The 16,427-nt window shown below is 34.9% G+C and overlaps 1 protein-coding gene across 33 annotated transcripts in view; it reads left to right on the top strand.

Annotated features, from left to right (window-relative positions):
* The window catches only part of RIMS2 (regulating synaptic membrane exocytosis 2), a 583,728-nt gene that overhangs the window by 83,701 nt on the left and 483,600 nt on the right, over positions 1–16,427 (top strand). For 18 of the 33 annotated variants that reach the window (XM_078072141.1, XM_078072147.1, XM_078072143.1 and 15 more), the window contains exons 2-3: positions 590–622; positions 1,023–1,109. The exons of the other annotated variants lie outside the window; for them this stretch is intronic. In XM_078072141.1, the coding sequence (XP_077928267.1) occupies positions 590–622; positions 1,023–1,109 (120 nt within the window). The remainder of the gene's footprint in view (positions 1–589; positions 623–1,022; positions 1,110–16,427) is intronic. 33 annotated transcript variants of the gene reach the window in all.

Genomic DNA, 16,427 nt, shown 5'->3' with positions numbered 1-16,427 from the left:
TTATATGAATAATTTACTTTAGCTTATAAATATTTAAAATTTAATATACATAGTTATTTTAGTAGTTATTTTTAGGTAGATTGAATACATAACCCCCAATTCTTTTATCTGCTCTTTTAAGCAATAAATAAACTCATTTATAAGGCTTTTAAAATACATTTATAAAACTATACATTTTATTTAAAATATTTAGGCCTTCAATTTATATTAAGGAAGAATTTTAAAAAATAAAGAGGAAATCGATTTATCTTCAGTAAAACAAATGTAGCTGTGTTTAATATGGTACTTTAAAATAAGTATTTTAAAAGCTTCAGTATCAGTATTAATAAAAATATGCAGAGAACTTGAGGACTAAATCATGGAATCATTAAAACAGTAGTAGAGTTTTAATATCAGTCCTTTATTCAGAACAAGTGATTCAACTTCTCTTTTTTTGTGTTAGCTTAGTTTAAATGTCTAATTCCAAGTAGCAAAGCACTAACCTTTTCAATGTAACAAACCTCATTTTTTATTTTTATATGACCACAAATTGTAGATAGACATTTTTTCTCAGTACAGTGCACTCAGTTGTGCAAACTTATCTTTTTAGGGTCAAAGAAGAACACAAACCACAGCCGACACAGTAAGTAAATGTATTAAGAGTGCAGTAGGCTTGATTTCTGTACCTTTGCCGTATTCTGCTTTCTGCACCTTGGATGGTATTAGCTTACACTAATACTGGATAGGCTGCAGCTAGTGTGTCTTCTGCTTTCTGACTCTCTGGCTTGTAAGAGAGCTGCCTGCAGCTTCTTACTTCATCCACACACTGACTGGATGTAGTTTTTTGCTGCCTGCTTGTGGACTGGTTAAGTGTTCAAACTTAATTTCCGTACTTTCTGACTGCCTGATGATAATGGGAGCTCACATTTCCATTGGCTGTAGCTTTTGTGCCTGTGTATTTTTATTATTATGGATAAGAAAACATTTGACCTACGTTGTTATTCATTTGGTTATTCAGTCACATTATTTGCTTATTTAAACAGGTGGTTTCCCTTTAGTGGGATCACTGAACTGGTAAATAACGTTCTTCAGCCCCAGCAAAAACAACAAAATGAAAAGGAGCCCCAGACGTAAGTAAGCTGATGTGTACAGACTAAATATTATCTCTGATAGCATAACATACTGAAGAGTATGTATTAAAATGCTGCCCTTGGAATATTATTCCTCAGAAACAAAAGTTGTTAGGTTATGAGTTTGATACTTTCATCTTTAATTATCATGGAAATCTAAAAAGAAGACAGGATAATTTATAAGGTAGTAAAAACGAAGAGAGGTAATTCTCCCCTTTCTCCAATTATGCAATATATTCTAAAGTGTGTTTCTTTCAAAAATAATTCAGAGGACATTAAGAAATATTAACCCCCCAATTCAGTCTTTGGTCAAATAGTTTTGGAAAGGTTCTTTTAAAAAAAGGTCAAGAAATCGGGGCACCTGGGTGGCTCAGTCGTTAAGCGTCTGCCTTCGGCTCAGGTCATGATCCCAGGGTCCTGGGATCGAGCCCCGCATCGGGCTCCCTGCTCCGCGGGAAGCCTGCTTCTCCCTCTCCCACTCCCCTTGCTTGTGTTCCCTCTCTCGCTGCCTCTCTCTCTGTCAAATAAATAAATAAAATCTTTAAAAAAAAAAAAAAAAGGTCAAGAAATTTTCTTTATTGTAATACTTCTGAGTGTCTAAAAATGCTCCAAAGGGGTTAGAACATTGAGTGTTTACTAAACATATTTGACCACTGAGTCCTGTTTTCATTGAACATTTCATTAAGTTATCAACATAATTTGGGAAATGCAGCAATTTATTCTCACATTGACCTGAAACATTAAAAAAAGTCAATTCCATTTATTTTAGTTTTTCGTAGAATAGAAAACATTCTTTAAAAAATTGTTCACACATCTTTTTTTTAACTCTGTGCAAGTAATATTATTTATATTTTGAAGTGGAAGTAACTTTGAGAATGTGAGAAAGATTGTATATATTTAAATTCTAATCTCTCCATGATAACTGTCGTCTTACTCCAACGCACTCTTACCACTCAGCCTCTATGCTTTTTTAAAGTGGGAGCTCTGGCTTTGGAAAAGATCGTTTGGTTGTAGGGATGCTCAGATTGAGAAGTGACATGAATTCTAGGAGAGGATGAGAATGACTACTATAGGAGTCCTAAGTTGAAATATTCAGAGAAACTTTCATGTTTGCCTTTAATGCAAACTAGAGGATAAACGTCTTGTTATGGCTGAGGGTAATCTGCTCATTCATTTTAAACTACCTTGTATGCATTTTATTTTAAATTTTGTCAGTGTTTTAGTTTCAACCGACCTAAAATTATGTTCTGGTATACTACTTCTAATAGTTTAGAGTAGTCCCCTTCACCCCCATCTGCATATATGTTCCAAGACCCCCACTGGATGCCTGAAACAGCGGCCGGCACATAATCGCCATATTTACTGTTTTTTTTCCCCTATACATACATAACTATGATAAAGTTTAATTTATACATTAGGTACAGTAAGAGATAAACAACAATAACTAATAATAAAATAGAACAATTATAATATGCTGTAATAAAAGTTATGTAAAGGTGGATTCTCTCTCTCAAGATATCTCGTACAATATTCACTCTTCTTCTTGTGATGATGTGAGATGATTAAGTGCCTACATGATGAGATAAAGTGAGGGGAATGAGATAGGTCCTGCGACATAGTGTTACGCTACGATTGATCTTCTGAGGATATGGCAGGAGGATCCTCTTCTTCCAGACCCCAGTGGATCACGGGTCACTGGAAGCACAGAAAGTGAACCTGAGGGTGAGGCTTGGGGGGTGGGGGGTCTACTGTATATGTAGCTCTAAAATGGGAACTGTTGCTGTATTTAATCTAGGTGAAGTCAAGACCTGTTTTGTCCTATCTACTGTTTTATCTTTGGCATCTAGCAGAATGCCTGATCTGTAGGAGGAACTCAGCAAACCTTTCTTCACAACTGATTTTACATGTTTTATCCTTTCATAGTATAAGAATACTGTGCTACAAGGAATAGAAATGAATTTAATAAGCTCTTTTCTAATAAAAATTTGTGTTAAAATGGCATACCATGTCATTATGTTGCTGATTTTCTCTTAGGCACTGAAACGTCATAAAATAGTAAAATTACTATCAAAATATAATTAAGTGCAAATTTGCCTCAGTATTAAATGACTTCAGTTATGTGTCTTATTTGTAAGTTTCAGAAAGTAATCAAGATTAAGTTATGTTATTTAGTAGATTACAATGTGCGTTAAATAAAATAGATAATAACTTTAAAAAGGGATGTCTAATTATTGAAATAAAGTGACATTTGATTGGCATAAACAAAGATCAAGGCAATCTTGAAAAGAAATAGCTTTACTTCAATAATAAATATAATTCAGTTTGCTTTGGTTTTTGGATAGGAAGATGATAGGAGAAAAGACCAGTACTTTTGGATGTTTTAAAAACTAATTCTTGTTTAATAGGTACTATTTCCATTAAAGTATCTTGGGCAACTCGTTCTTGTTGTTGATCTGTGATTTATGCAGTTTTAAAAATTCAGAATTAGGGGCACCTGGGTGGCTCAGTCAGTTGAGTGTCCAACTCTTGATTTCAGCTCAGGTCTTGATCTCAGGGTCATGAATTCAAGCCCCACATTGGGCTCCACACTGGGCATGGAGCCTACTTTTAAAAAAAATTGAGAATTAATAGATTCTCTCAATAGTTACCTTTTTCATCTTACATTCCTGTTATGCTGAAGATTTTTGGTATATAATTTTCCAGAAGCTTTCCTTTTATCTTTCTGATCCAAAAACCAGGATACTTGTGAATCTTCTCTTTTAATTCATCTTTCCATGTTCTAAGACTTCTTTCTGAGTCATCTAATTTTTTTCTCTCTTTGACTACCATTTGATTGGGATAACTTCCTATCTGCTTACTTTCTGTTCATTCATTTATAAAATTATTTCTAAGAATTGAATTCCAGGTATTCATTTAATATATAAAAAATAGGACTCATGTTTCTTCATACTCCATATAGACATTTTCATTAGTAGAATAACTAAGTATTCTATCAGATAATATTAAAAGTCTAATATTTCCTGAACAGTAATTTCATTTTAATGAATTTATATAAATCCCATTTTGTGGTTATTCAAAGCTATAATATTGTAGGTTTCTTGAATCTGCATTTTTGGAGTTTGTGTATTTCATAGTTCTTTAATATAACAGGAAGATTTACTAATTTTGATATTGGTAATTCATGTGAAACTGTAGGTATAAGTAGAACAGTGGTCCAACTTTGACTTTCTGTAAGTTTTAAGGCATAGAAAATCAATTGAGCTATTTGTGTCAATTATCAGCTCATTCAACCTTTGCAGAAATTCCTTAATATACAAATTAAATAATTTTAATTTTACTTTTTCTTTCTTTCTTTTTTGTTTTTTTTACTATTTTTTGCCTCAGCATCAAAATGAGGGAAAGTTTCTCTAAAGGCAATGTAATATAGGTTATATATAAAGTGTAAAACAAGTCCCTGGGTAATTAAGGATGGGCATACTAGGAAAAAAACTGTTAAATTCTTTGTAATACAACTGTTAATTTAACTTGCATTCCCAACATCTAGCATAATATCAAAGGTAAGTTAGAAAGTTTTAAAATACAGATTAATTAAACCAGTCAGTTGGATTAGTTTGTTTTGAATTTTCATGTAATAACAATTTTATTCATGTTGGGACATAATAAAAATTACACTTTTGAAAAACTGGGAAAATCTAAAATTTTAATCATGAGAATCAAATGGCCACTTAATATAGTAATCCTCTTTGATTATGAGGTCTTTTAATAGGAAAAAATGCTAAGAGAAAGAGCATTTTTTAAGCATAGGGAACATCATTTGTGAAAGTTTTTAAGTAGAAAAGGGTTTGAGAGACAAGGAAGACCAGTGTGACTATAATATAGTGGACAAAATGGAGTATGGCAGGATATGAGATTCCAGAGGTAGGACTCAGATAGGGCAGTGTTTTTATAAAGAATGATAAGTCTGAGTCTCAGTATAAAAGGATCTGAGTCTCAGTAAAAAAAGAAGATAATTGGACACTTTTAAACATGGGATTGGCATGATTAAATTTATGTGTAAAGATCAATCTGGCTGCTCAGTGAGTAGGGTGAGTGAGACTAGAAGTGGATAGAACAATGAGGAGGCTTTTATGAAAGACTTGCTAGAGATGAAGATGACTTGGACCAGGTTGATTAGAGTGAAGATGGAGAGGAGTGGATTGGGGATATATTTGGAGGTTGAAATGACAGGATTTTTTTAGTGTAGTAGATATGGAGGAAGTTAGTAAGGAAGAGAAAAGAGCCAAAGATGACTGCCAGATTTCTGATTAGAAGAACTAATTGGGTGGTGATGCCATTAACTCTGATCAAGACAAGGAAAGGATGAATAGGTTGGACTAACAACTAAAATATAAGTTTTAAACTTTTTATGTTTCAGATGTTATAAATTAGCCAACTTTGAAGGAGAGATATGGATTGGCTAGAGTTATAACTTTTAGTGTTAAAGCTAGACGAATAGATAAGATGACTTAGAGAGTGTGTGAAGAAGAGCAGATAAGAAGGTCCATGATTGAGCCCTGAAGAATTCTAACGCTGTGCAGGGTACTAGGAATCCAGGGATAAAAGGACTATGGTTCCTGCTCTCACAAATATTTCACATTCAAGTGGGAAAAAGACATGCTGATGAACAACGAAAAACAATATTGTGGAGATTTTCTGGTTTCCTCTTTGACATGTAAAGAGTTTGGAAGTTGTTACTCTCATCCTCGCAACAAGAAAAGGCTTGTTCAGAACAAACTGAAAATCAACAACTCCTCTAAGATTTGTCACATAATTGAAATCACAGGGCAAATCAATGCCCTGACAAGTGGAGGGAGAGGTGAAGAAAGAGAACCACAGCTTACTGGGAACAGAAACTCTTGGAGCTAGGATCTGGTAAGAAAACTTAAACTATAATTGATGGAACTCTGACTGAAGGCTGAGTGTGGACTGACTTAAGAGTTAAAAATTCCTGGGAGCCCAGCCTTAGGGGAACAACCTCCCAACCTCCCCAATTTTGTGAGTTTTACCTCTAGAAACCTCACCACATTCTCAAGGTGAAGGTCAGTGAAAAATTTTCTTGCACTTTCAGCAGGGGGAGGGTAAAAGTAACCATTCTGAAATATTTCCAGAGCTTTTTGTTCTCAAGGGAAATTCTACTTTACCTAGCCAACATGAGAGAAGGGAAATACCCAATTGCAGTCCCCCCTAGACTTCCCATCTCACTGAAAGGGGAAAAGAGGCTCAGAAGCACTTGTGAAGGTCACAGCCCAGCGGCACAGGCCCACTAAAAAGCACTGAGACTTAGCTATAAGATTATAGAATGCTTCTCTTCAAATTCAGGGATCCAGGCTGTTTCCATCTTACTGGTAAGCCAACTGGAACACATAGCTATCAGGGTTGCTGCGTCAGGGAAGAGAGTGAATGGAGAATGGAGAACTTATTAACTACCTAAGACCAGTCACTTTTGCTCACAGCTCATTCTCCAAACCTGTCACAAGGCTCTTAACTAACTGCAAGGAAGTCTAAAAAGCCTTTCCATGTGATCATGAAGAGAGGTGACTCTATATATTGAGCAGTAGTACATCTACTGCGGTTAGTTTATGTTTGATTTTCATTTATTGCAATGAGATGGAAATTTCAGGATGCCCAAAGATAAAGATTTGCTACTAAAGCAAAGATAACTACAATTTTAGTCCCCATGCCTGGTACTGTTGATTCTGTTGAAACTGCTGTGATGACTTGCGATCAAGGTCGAATTTTTGTAAGACGGAAGGTTAGGGTTAATAACATGAAGAAAATTCCAATACAGAAATGCTCCAGAAGGAGGAAATTTACTGTATGTAGTGTTTCCCAGAACATCTATTAAATTTTGTCAGTGGGATTATAGGGAGATTTTTGCATTTTCTTAGGTGGTAGTGAAAGACTAAAGGAGATTAAAAATGTGATAAGAATGAAAATACATGAAAGCATATGAGAAACCTTTAGTTGATCATTAGAGTACCAAAGCATAATAATAACTAAGATAAACAGTAAACAAAATAATTTTAAAAAGGAGAAGTAGAGAGATCAGAAAATCATTCTTCTTTTCTTGGATGGAAGCTATCTATTTTGATTAGTCATCTGCCTGATCCAAGAATCACTGGTTAGCTGTTTCAATCCGAAATTCGGATCCGAATGATCTGAAGATCATTTGCTTCTGGAGGAATCTTAAGATCCTCCTATTTAAGATCCCCTGATGGAGCAGATTTCCAGCAGCCCAGGCAGAATTATTTGTCTTTTTAGGTGCAAAACATGAATCCAAGGATCCACATTTTGAGGCTTTTACTGAAGTGCTAATTGTTAACATGGCTTGTTACAGTCTTTTCCTTAAGACTCCGGGGCACTTTTTCTCTCCTGTCTTTTCCAGAAGACTGAATTTCTAAGTTTCAGGTCATAGAGAGTACCTTAGAAGAATGTTTTGGAGACTGCTTATACCTGTTGATGATAAGAATAAGTGTATCACTTGATTCTTTTGCTGTACTTAACCATGTTAACTTGCAATAGAGCTGAGTCTAGGGTCAGAGGTGAAATTTCTAAATGCATAAGCAGCCTATTATTAAGTGATAAGGGAGAGCTGATGGACCTCAAAAAGTGTTGATTTTTCTTGTTTTGAAGGCAGATGACAATGGAAATTGAAAATTCCTTGATAATATTGTTAATTTGATTTTACTTTAAAAACTCCAGTGGGGAGGTGGGGCGCATGGGTGGCTCAGTGGGTTAAGCGTCTGCCTTTGGCTCAGGTCATGATCCCAGGGTCCTGGGATTGAGTTCCGCTTTGGGCTCCCGGCTCAGTGGGGAGTCTGCTTCTCCCTTTCCCTCTGCCCCTCTCCCCTGCTCGTGCTCTCGCTCTCTCTCAAATAAATAAAATCTTTAAAAAAATTAAAAAAAAATCCAACTGGGGGGCAACTGGGTGGCTCAGCCGGTTAAGCACCCAACTCTTGATTTTGGCTCAGGTCATGATCTCGGGGCTGTGAGATTGAGCTTGCTTCTTGCTCCACACTGGGCATAGAATCTGCTTGGGATTCCCTCTCTCCCCTTCCCTTTGTCCCTCCCCCTGCTGCTCCCACAAGCATGCATGCTCTAGCTCAAAAAAAATCCACTTGGTCTTTCTGCTTTTTCTGAAGATTGAGAATGATATGGATAAAGATGTTTTCATGTAAGCTATATGCTTCTTATTGGTGCTTGACTGGTCAAAGCACTTGACATGCAGTTGTGAGATAGTGAGGCAGTTCCTGCACATGGTGAGTTTCCAGGTTTGACATAGATATTCTTCAGTCTAGTCTAAAATTGACCACATCAGTCATGTACCTTTGAACTACCTTAAATTCCTTGTGACTCAAGAAAGAGATAAATAAATAAGAATTATGAATGATAGATTGCTTATTCAGAAAATGCATTTAGAAAAATTGATAAAAGTAGCAAAGTGCTTATTGCCAAGTAAAGTTTTTATTAAAACATAACATATGTAGTGAAAAGTGCACAAATTGAAAATATGCAACTCGTTGAATTGCCGGAACATATCTGTTTCGAAACCATTACTCAGAGCAAGAAGCAGAACATTACCAGCCCTCCATACCATCCTCATACTCCCACTTCCCACCCCAAAGGGTAACCTTATCCTTTTATCTGGCACCACAGATTATTTATATATATAATATATTTAGATTTTATCCAAACAGAATCCTGTAGTATGTATTCTATTGGATCTGTGTTATTTTGTTCAACATATTTGTGAGATTCACCTAAATGATTGCATGTCGTTGTACTTCATTCATTCTCTGGCTTAATGATGCTCTAGTATCTGAATATACTACAATCTCTTTATCTGTTTTACTACTGATACACACGGGGTTTTTCCAGGTTTTGGTTATTATGAATAGTGCTGCTATATATATTCTGATGCCATTATTTTTTTTTCCGGTTACTCTAGAGGAGAATTTTGTAGTTATTTGTGAAAATGAAGTACTTAAGCTATTTCAAAATATTTTCAAATAATAAAGCTAATCATTATGTCAGGGTTGTTACTCTGTAGTTTCCCTTTTATTTATTTGGTACTGTTTCTTGGGTATGCCCTACTGTTTGATGTTTTGGTGGCTCTGCATCTGGCCAAGAAAGGGAGAAAAGGCATTCCAGGCAGAGGAACAGCACATAGGATGATATGATCTGATTTGCACTTTATAACAAACATTAGAGTTACAATAGTCACTTAGGGAGCTTTGTAGAAGTTCAGATGAGAGATCTGCCAAGGGTCTGGGATGGCCAGCTATGTAGCATATGTTTATTCTTTTATCATAAAAGGACATAAATTCTTTCTCTTAGCTGATTAGTAATGCAGTAGCTTTCATACTTTTTTTAAGCTTCCATCCATTAAAGAAATTCTTTTGTGCTATAACCCCGTATATACATACTACATACAAATATTAATATAAAATAGGAACAAGATTTGCATGAAATGCTTACTTGCACTCTTTCCAATGCTCTGATCTATTTTTATTAAAAAATCGTGAGTCTTGGCCAGCTAAATTGATTTGTGCCTAGTGTTGGGTTGTACTCTGCAGTTTGAAAAGCACTCTAAAAAAAGTGTGTGACTACACTTAATGATATCATTCCAAAACTGCATGCCATGAGCTTGTAGAAAGCACTACTTCAAATTCATTCTCTGATGAAAATCAGTGTTAAAATGATATTTATTTTAATGCTTCAGTTTTGTTAATAATCAGGTCTTGCATTAAGGTTAGAGTGTCACAGATTTGGACTGTTAAAGAAAAGCTTTATAAATATCATTTCAATTTAAGCCTTAGAATAATAATCATAGTTAAGAAGGGTGAGAATATAGAAATGTAGTTTTGTATTTGATTAATCCGATACATAATTTTAGTTCCTTCAAAGATAAAAAGGATAGACACTTAGACAATACTAAAACATTGTACTTTAGGTAATGTAGAACATGGGGAACAGATGCTTCTTCTATAAGGAAAGGAGCCAACCAAGTGCAAATATAGACATGAAGAACACATAAAGGAGAAGAAAGAATGGGGACACTTTGAGCCAGGTTGTCTTCATATGTTATCTCAATCATAGTGCCTCTGAAGTCTATGTTAAAATCCCACCTGACAGATGAAGACTAAGCTAAGTAACTTTCCAGCAGTCTCATACAGCTAATAGGAAGTGAAATCAGGACTTAGGCCGTGTTTAAAGAAAAATCTTTATGTTTTCCTGCCATAGATTTCCTTGAAATACTGATTTTTTTCTTGCTTATTTAAAATACCTCAACTCAATTTTAAATAAGGCAAAAATAATAACCTAGCATGTGTCACGGACACAGTGCTGGGCAAAAGATGCATGGTCCTAGACAGATAATATACATAAGAATAATTACAGTATAATATATTGTTTAGAAGTGTATCCTAAGAGTGAGTGTTTGACTCTGCCAGGTGGTGGGGAAGACAGGGTTGCTAAAATCTGAACTAGGTCTTGAATGCTGAAAAAGAGTGTACTAAGTAAAAAAAAAAAAAAAAGACAGTAAATTATATTCTAGTGGCTGGAACAGCATCTGGAACAGTGTGAAAGAGCATGATGTTCTTGGAGAACTGTGGGAGAACATTACTGTTCTAGTGTAAATGTTAGAGTTAGTATTCAGATATCTTGTTTGCCAGCAAGGTAAATAGCACTGTGCTACTAGATCATGCAGTATTTCAACGTTTACAGTTATCTACATCAATCTGAGATTAAGTGTGATAAACCTAGCACAGATTGCAAAAAATGTAAATAATGTGATCAGAGTTTTCTTTTTTCCTTTTATCATAATTTTTTAGATGATGAGAAAATAGTATTTTACCCAGGAGCAGTGCATAAAAGTGTTTTACTTCCTAATGTCTTTTTCAAAGAAGTACTTTATTTTGGTTAAGCAGAAAGAACTTGAAGGTTGGATATCTATAATGGTCTTAAAATGTTTCTTCTATATATCTTCCCCCCCCCAGAATTGAATTTGTTAAATACTTTTCTTTAAGAAACAAATTTCAGAGAAGCAATGAAATATACTTTCCTCTCAGCACCAGAGAGGGGTATCTACGTATTGAAGATGAATCATTTCCTAATGTCAATAATAGGCTATGAGTGTACTTTTACTTATTTTAAATCTCAGTTTCTAACATCAAGATGATTTCATCTTGTGAATGAAATAATCATTTCAATCCAAAGATTCTATATCTGGTGATTATATAAATTTTTGTTGTTGTTTAATAGACCTTCTGAATTTCTTTGCCTTTTGGATATTGGTTATGGTGGCATCATGAAACACAGAAGCAAAGTCATTTATATTAAAGATATATATTAAAGATAAAGAATTAATATTACCTAAAGAACTTCATGTAAATTTTAATATAAAGCGTGTTTCAATGTGGGTTCTTTTTTTTGTGTGTGTGTGCAATAGTTACATTGTTTTGGAAAAGTATTTTTAGCCTACAGGGAGTGAGCCAAATATCTGATTTATTTGAGATAGTTTTATAATATTTCTCAGCTTTCCTTTACTGATCCCTGTAACATGTGATGTGGCAAACTATGTTGGATATCAAATAGTATGGGAAATTATTCTTAGCAAGGAAGTCAGGATATTCTCCCCCAAGCTGCCTCTTCAGCTTCTATTCTATTTCTCTTCCCCTTCTTTTTTCATACATACTTTATGCCAAGACAATACTTTCAGCTTCCTGAATTCTCCATCTGTTTTCGTGCTTTGCATACGTCAGGTTGAATCATTCTTCATTTTCTGCCGATCACAATTTTGCAAATCCTTCAAGTCCAGGATGTGCAGGATATTTAAAAACTAAAACTTCTGTGAAGTCATAGAAGTCTTCTATGAAGTCATGCCAACACCATTCACAATTAATGGCTCTTTTCTTTGTGCTTCAGTACCATTTTTCTTACATATTTATTTAGTGTATGTATCATTTTGCCTTGTATTACATAGTTTATATTCATCTCCTGTCTATACTTGTTCATATATGTTTATCTTACTGATGACAGGATTGATTTATATTCAACTTTATATTATATTTTTGCTCCACCACTTGTGAAACAATACACACATAGTACACATTTGTTTATTCACTATTAATTCAAATATTTGGTAACAATTCATTGAGAACTTGGCGATGGGCCATGCATCATGCCCATCAGTGGGATAAAATGGACAGCAGAAACAGACAAAACAACCTCATGGATTATATTTTCTATTAGAGAGATAGGCATTAATCAGATAATCATATATACAAATACTGGAATGTGGAAATGCAATATACTATAGCGCTTGGTATATTTAATGGAAGGATTTGACGTAGTCAGAGATGCTAAGAAATACCTTCCCAATGAAGTGATGTTGAAGTGCTGTGAGAATAATGAGGAGTTATAGAAGTGAAGAGAACAAAGTATCATGGTTACATTGACTTCATGAAATTGTTGGGGGACTTGCTTTTACTTTTCTTCTGAAACAACATATAAAACATGAGAGTATCTCATAGAGATCTTTAATCTGTTTTTTATATGGATGCTTTGACAAGTTGGTGAATCCTATAGACTCCATCTCAAAATAATCTTTTTAAATGCATAAGATATAATGCAAGCAAAATATAATTAGGGAGCCAATTAAATTGAAAAATGGGTCTATCTATGGACTCCTTGGGGGTGGATTATGAGTTAAAGTGAAAAAACTTGAGTTAAATAATTCACCTGTAAAGCCATATAGGTGGCTACTGTTTTTTGAAGATTAACAATAAATGGACTCATCATGTTAGTAGGAGGGAAGACACAACATTGTAAAGATGTCAAGTCTCCTAAAACTAATCTATAAAGGCAATGCAATTTTAGTAGAAATTCTACCAAGATTTTCAAGAGAATGTAATAAAAAGATTAAAAGGAAATTGCTTTATTTTGAGTTGCTACAACATCTATTTTATTAGGAAAAGCCCAGGGTTTCTTTAGTTTGAATTACAAAGTACTGCTTGGTGAAGATACGTTACCCTGAAAGGACCTCAAACAAACATACCTGTACCTATAGAGATTATCTGGCCCGAACCTGTGAAAGGGGAGATCAAGAAATTCAGCATCAGTCTGGAAATTCCTGGGGATATGACCTCACGATGGCTAGTATTGGAAGTTGTAGTAAACAAACCTTTTAAAGATTACTTTAGGGGCGCCTGGGTGGCTCAGTCCGTTAAATGTCCAACTCTTGGTTTTGGCTCAGGTCCTGATCTCAGGGTCATGAGATCAAGCTCCACGTCGGACTCTGCACTCAGTGTGGAGTCTCTTAAGACTCTCTCTCTCTCTCTCCCACTGCCCTTCCCCACATGCTTTCTCTCTCTCTCAAATAAATAAATCTTTTTTACAAAAAAAGATTACTTTAAAAAAGGGGTAATGTAAATGGTTAGCTTGTGACGATCATGAAAACATACCTATGAGATGAGTGAGAAAACAATAGCAACAAAAACATGTGGTTGGGTATAAAATTACCAGAAATAGCAGGATTTCCAGGAACTAGGGGATTGAAAAAGTTCAACTTTTCAAATAACTCAGAAAGGGAAGAAAATTTGCTTTGGAAAACATTGAGTTCATTGAGTTGCTTTAGTGATGATGGAGACATTGATGCAAAAAATACACATGAAAATTTGGATAAAATAGGGATACCTGGCTGGCTCAGTCATTATAGCATGTGACTCTTGATCTCGGGGTTGTAAGTTCAAGCCCCACATTGGTTGTAGAGATCCCTTAAAAATAAAATCTTTAAAAACTTTTGGATAAAATAGCTTTATGAAATAAGAAGGTGGAAAAAAGCAGTATTTCTAAACTGATATCTTATTGTGTATGTCTTTTAAATATTTATTTGTAATAAAAGTTTTAAATTAAAGTATATCTTTGACTCTTTTGACTATATCCAGGATCTGCAAACTGTGGCCTGTGGGTCAAATCCTGCCTGCTCAGCTGCCTGTTTCTGTAAATAAAGTTTTATTGGAACACAGTCAAACTTACTTATTTTCATATTATCTATGACTACTTCCACATCCTAAAGGCAGAGTTGAGTAGTTGTGACAGAGTTGAATAGTTGAGGCCTTATGGCCCACAAGACCTAAAATATCTGTCTGGCTCTTTAAAGAAAAGGTTTGCTGACCTCTGATTTATATAATTGGAAAATGATATATTCAAATTTACATATTTAAGATCTTTTAGACTTTTCATTGTATTTGGAGTTTGGTTCTGACAGTGTTCTGGAGTAAGAACAAATACAAAAACCAATGAAATAAAATACAGAATCTGTAAATAGACCTATGCACATGTGGGAACTTAGTATCTGATAGATTGCCATCACGAATAAGTGGAAGAAAGGATGAGCTATTTAATGGTGCTGGGAAAATGCAGTCTCTATATGGAGAAGATTGAAATTAAATTCTTGCATCACATCACATATAAAAATAAACTTCAGATCGATTAAAAGCCTAAATGTGAGAGACAAAATTATAAAGCTATTAGAAGAAACTGTAGAATTTTCTTGTGACTGACTTAGAGATTAGTAAGAATTTTTTATATCCAGCCACTGAAACCACAAACCATGAAGGGAGAAATTGATGTATTTGACTACATCAAAATTAAAGATTTCTGTTTAACAAAGGACACCATGTACAAAATTAACAATCAATTGTCAGACCAGGATATTTGTTTTGTTTAACTTATAAATGATTAACATAGAGGCTATGCAGGATACTAGTGCAAATCAGCAAGGAGAATACAGGAAATCCGACAGAGTATTGGTAAAGAGTGGAGTGAACAGACAGTTCTTTGGAGGGGCAGTCCAATGGGCTGAACTTCATTAGAAGTCAGACAAACATGAACTGGAAAAAAACCCCCACAAAAACACCTCAATTCATATCTATTAAAGCTGCAAAAATTTTATAAGTTAAGTAATATCACACATTGGCACAGACAAGAAAAAACTGGAACCTTCAGACCCTTCTTGCAGGGATGCTAACTGGGTTAAGCCACTTGGGAAAGTAGTTTAGAAATATTTAGTGAACTTGAGGATGTATACTATATTCCTGCATATATACCCCAGAGAAAACCATACAGGCTTACCTCAGAGATATTGTGGATTCAGTTCTAGACCACTGCAATAAAGTGAATGTGGAAATATAGTGAGTCAAATGAAGTTTTTGGTTTCCAAGTGCATATAAAAGTTAGGTGTGCGTTATATTGTAGTCTATAGTGTGCAGTAGCATTCTGTCTAAAATAAATGTGTATATCTTAATTAAACATACTTTATTGCTAGGAGCGCCTGGGTGGCTCAGTCGGTTGTCTGCCTTCAGCTCAGGTCCTGATCTCAGGGCCCTGGGATGGAGCCCCACATTGGGCTCCCTGCTGGGCGGGGAGTCTGCTTCTCCCTCTGCCTCCCCCCTCTGCTCATGCTCTCTCTCTCTTACTGTCTCGTAAATAAATAAATAAAATCTTAAAAAAAATACTTTATTGCTAAAGAATGCTATATTGTCACTGATTACCAATCACCATAATATAATAATAATGAAAAAGTTTGAAATATTGTGAGAACTGCCCAAATGACGCCAAAACACGAAGTGAGCAAATGCTGTTGGAGAAATGGCTGATAGACTTGCCCAATGCAGGGTTGCCACAAACCTTCAACTGGTTAAATAGGCAGTATCTGCAAAGTACAATAAAGTGAAGCACAATAAAATGAGGCATGCCTGTATATGGGTTTATAAATATATCATTACAGAAATATGTATAATAATGAATTATAAAGGGCCAACTTAAAAAAATAATGAATAAAATGTGATTTATGTAAACAGAACGCTATACATCCATTAAAATGCATGAACTAGATGCAAAAACCATAGTGCTTGAAAGCATGGATTCTGGAGCAGCACTGAATTTGGATCTGGCTTTAACGACTTACCATCTGTGTGACCATGAGCAAAATAGTTTTTCTGAAGAATAGGAATAAAAATAGAAATAATAATAATAGTACCTATCTACCTGATACGCCATAAACACCATAGGCATTAGCTATAGTTTATCTATTTAGATTTAAATATAAAAAAGTAAAGTTGAATGACAAATACAAGAAGCAGAAATAAGAAAATGGCACAATGCCATTTATGTAAATTGACAAGACTTGTTACCCGATGGAAGAGAAATCACATTAGGGAAGGGAAAATAATTAATTAAAATAGGAGCCAAGTATGGATATGTGCTACCAAGCTT

Source organism: Halichoerus grypus, chromosome 5 (genome assembly GCF_964656455.1).
Source record: "Halichoerus grypus chromosome 5, mHalGry1.hap1.1, whole genome shotgun sequence".
NCBI classification, from domain to species: domain Eukaryota; kingdom Metazoa; phylum Chordata; class Mammalia; order Carnivora; family Phocidae; genus Halichoerus; species Halichoerus grypus.
Note: the sequence above shows the minus strand (reverse complement) of the source record. Positions and strands in the feature narration are given on the sequence as shown.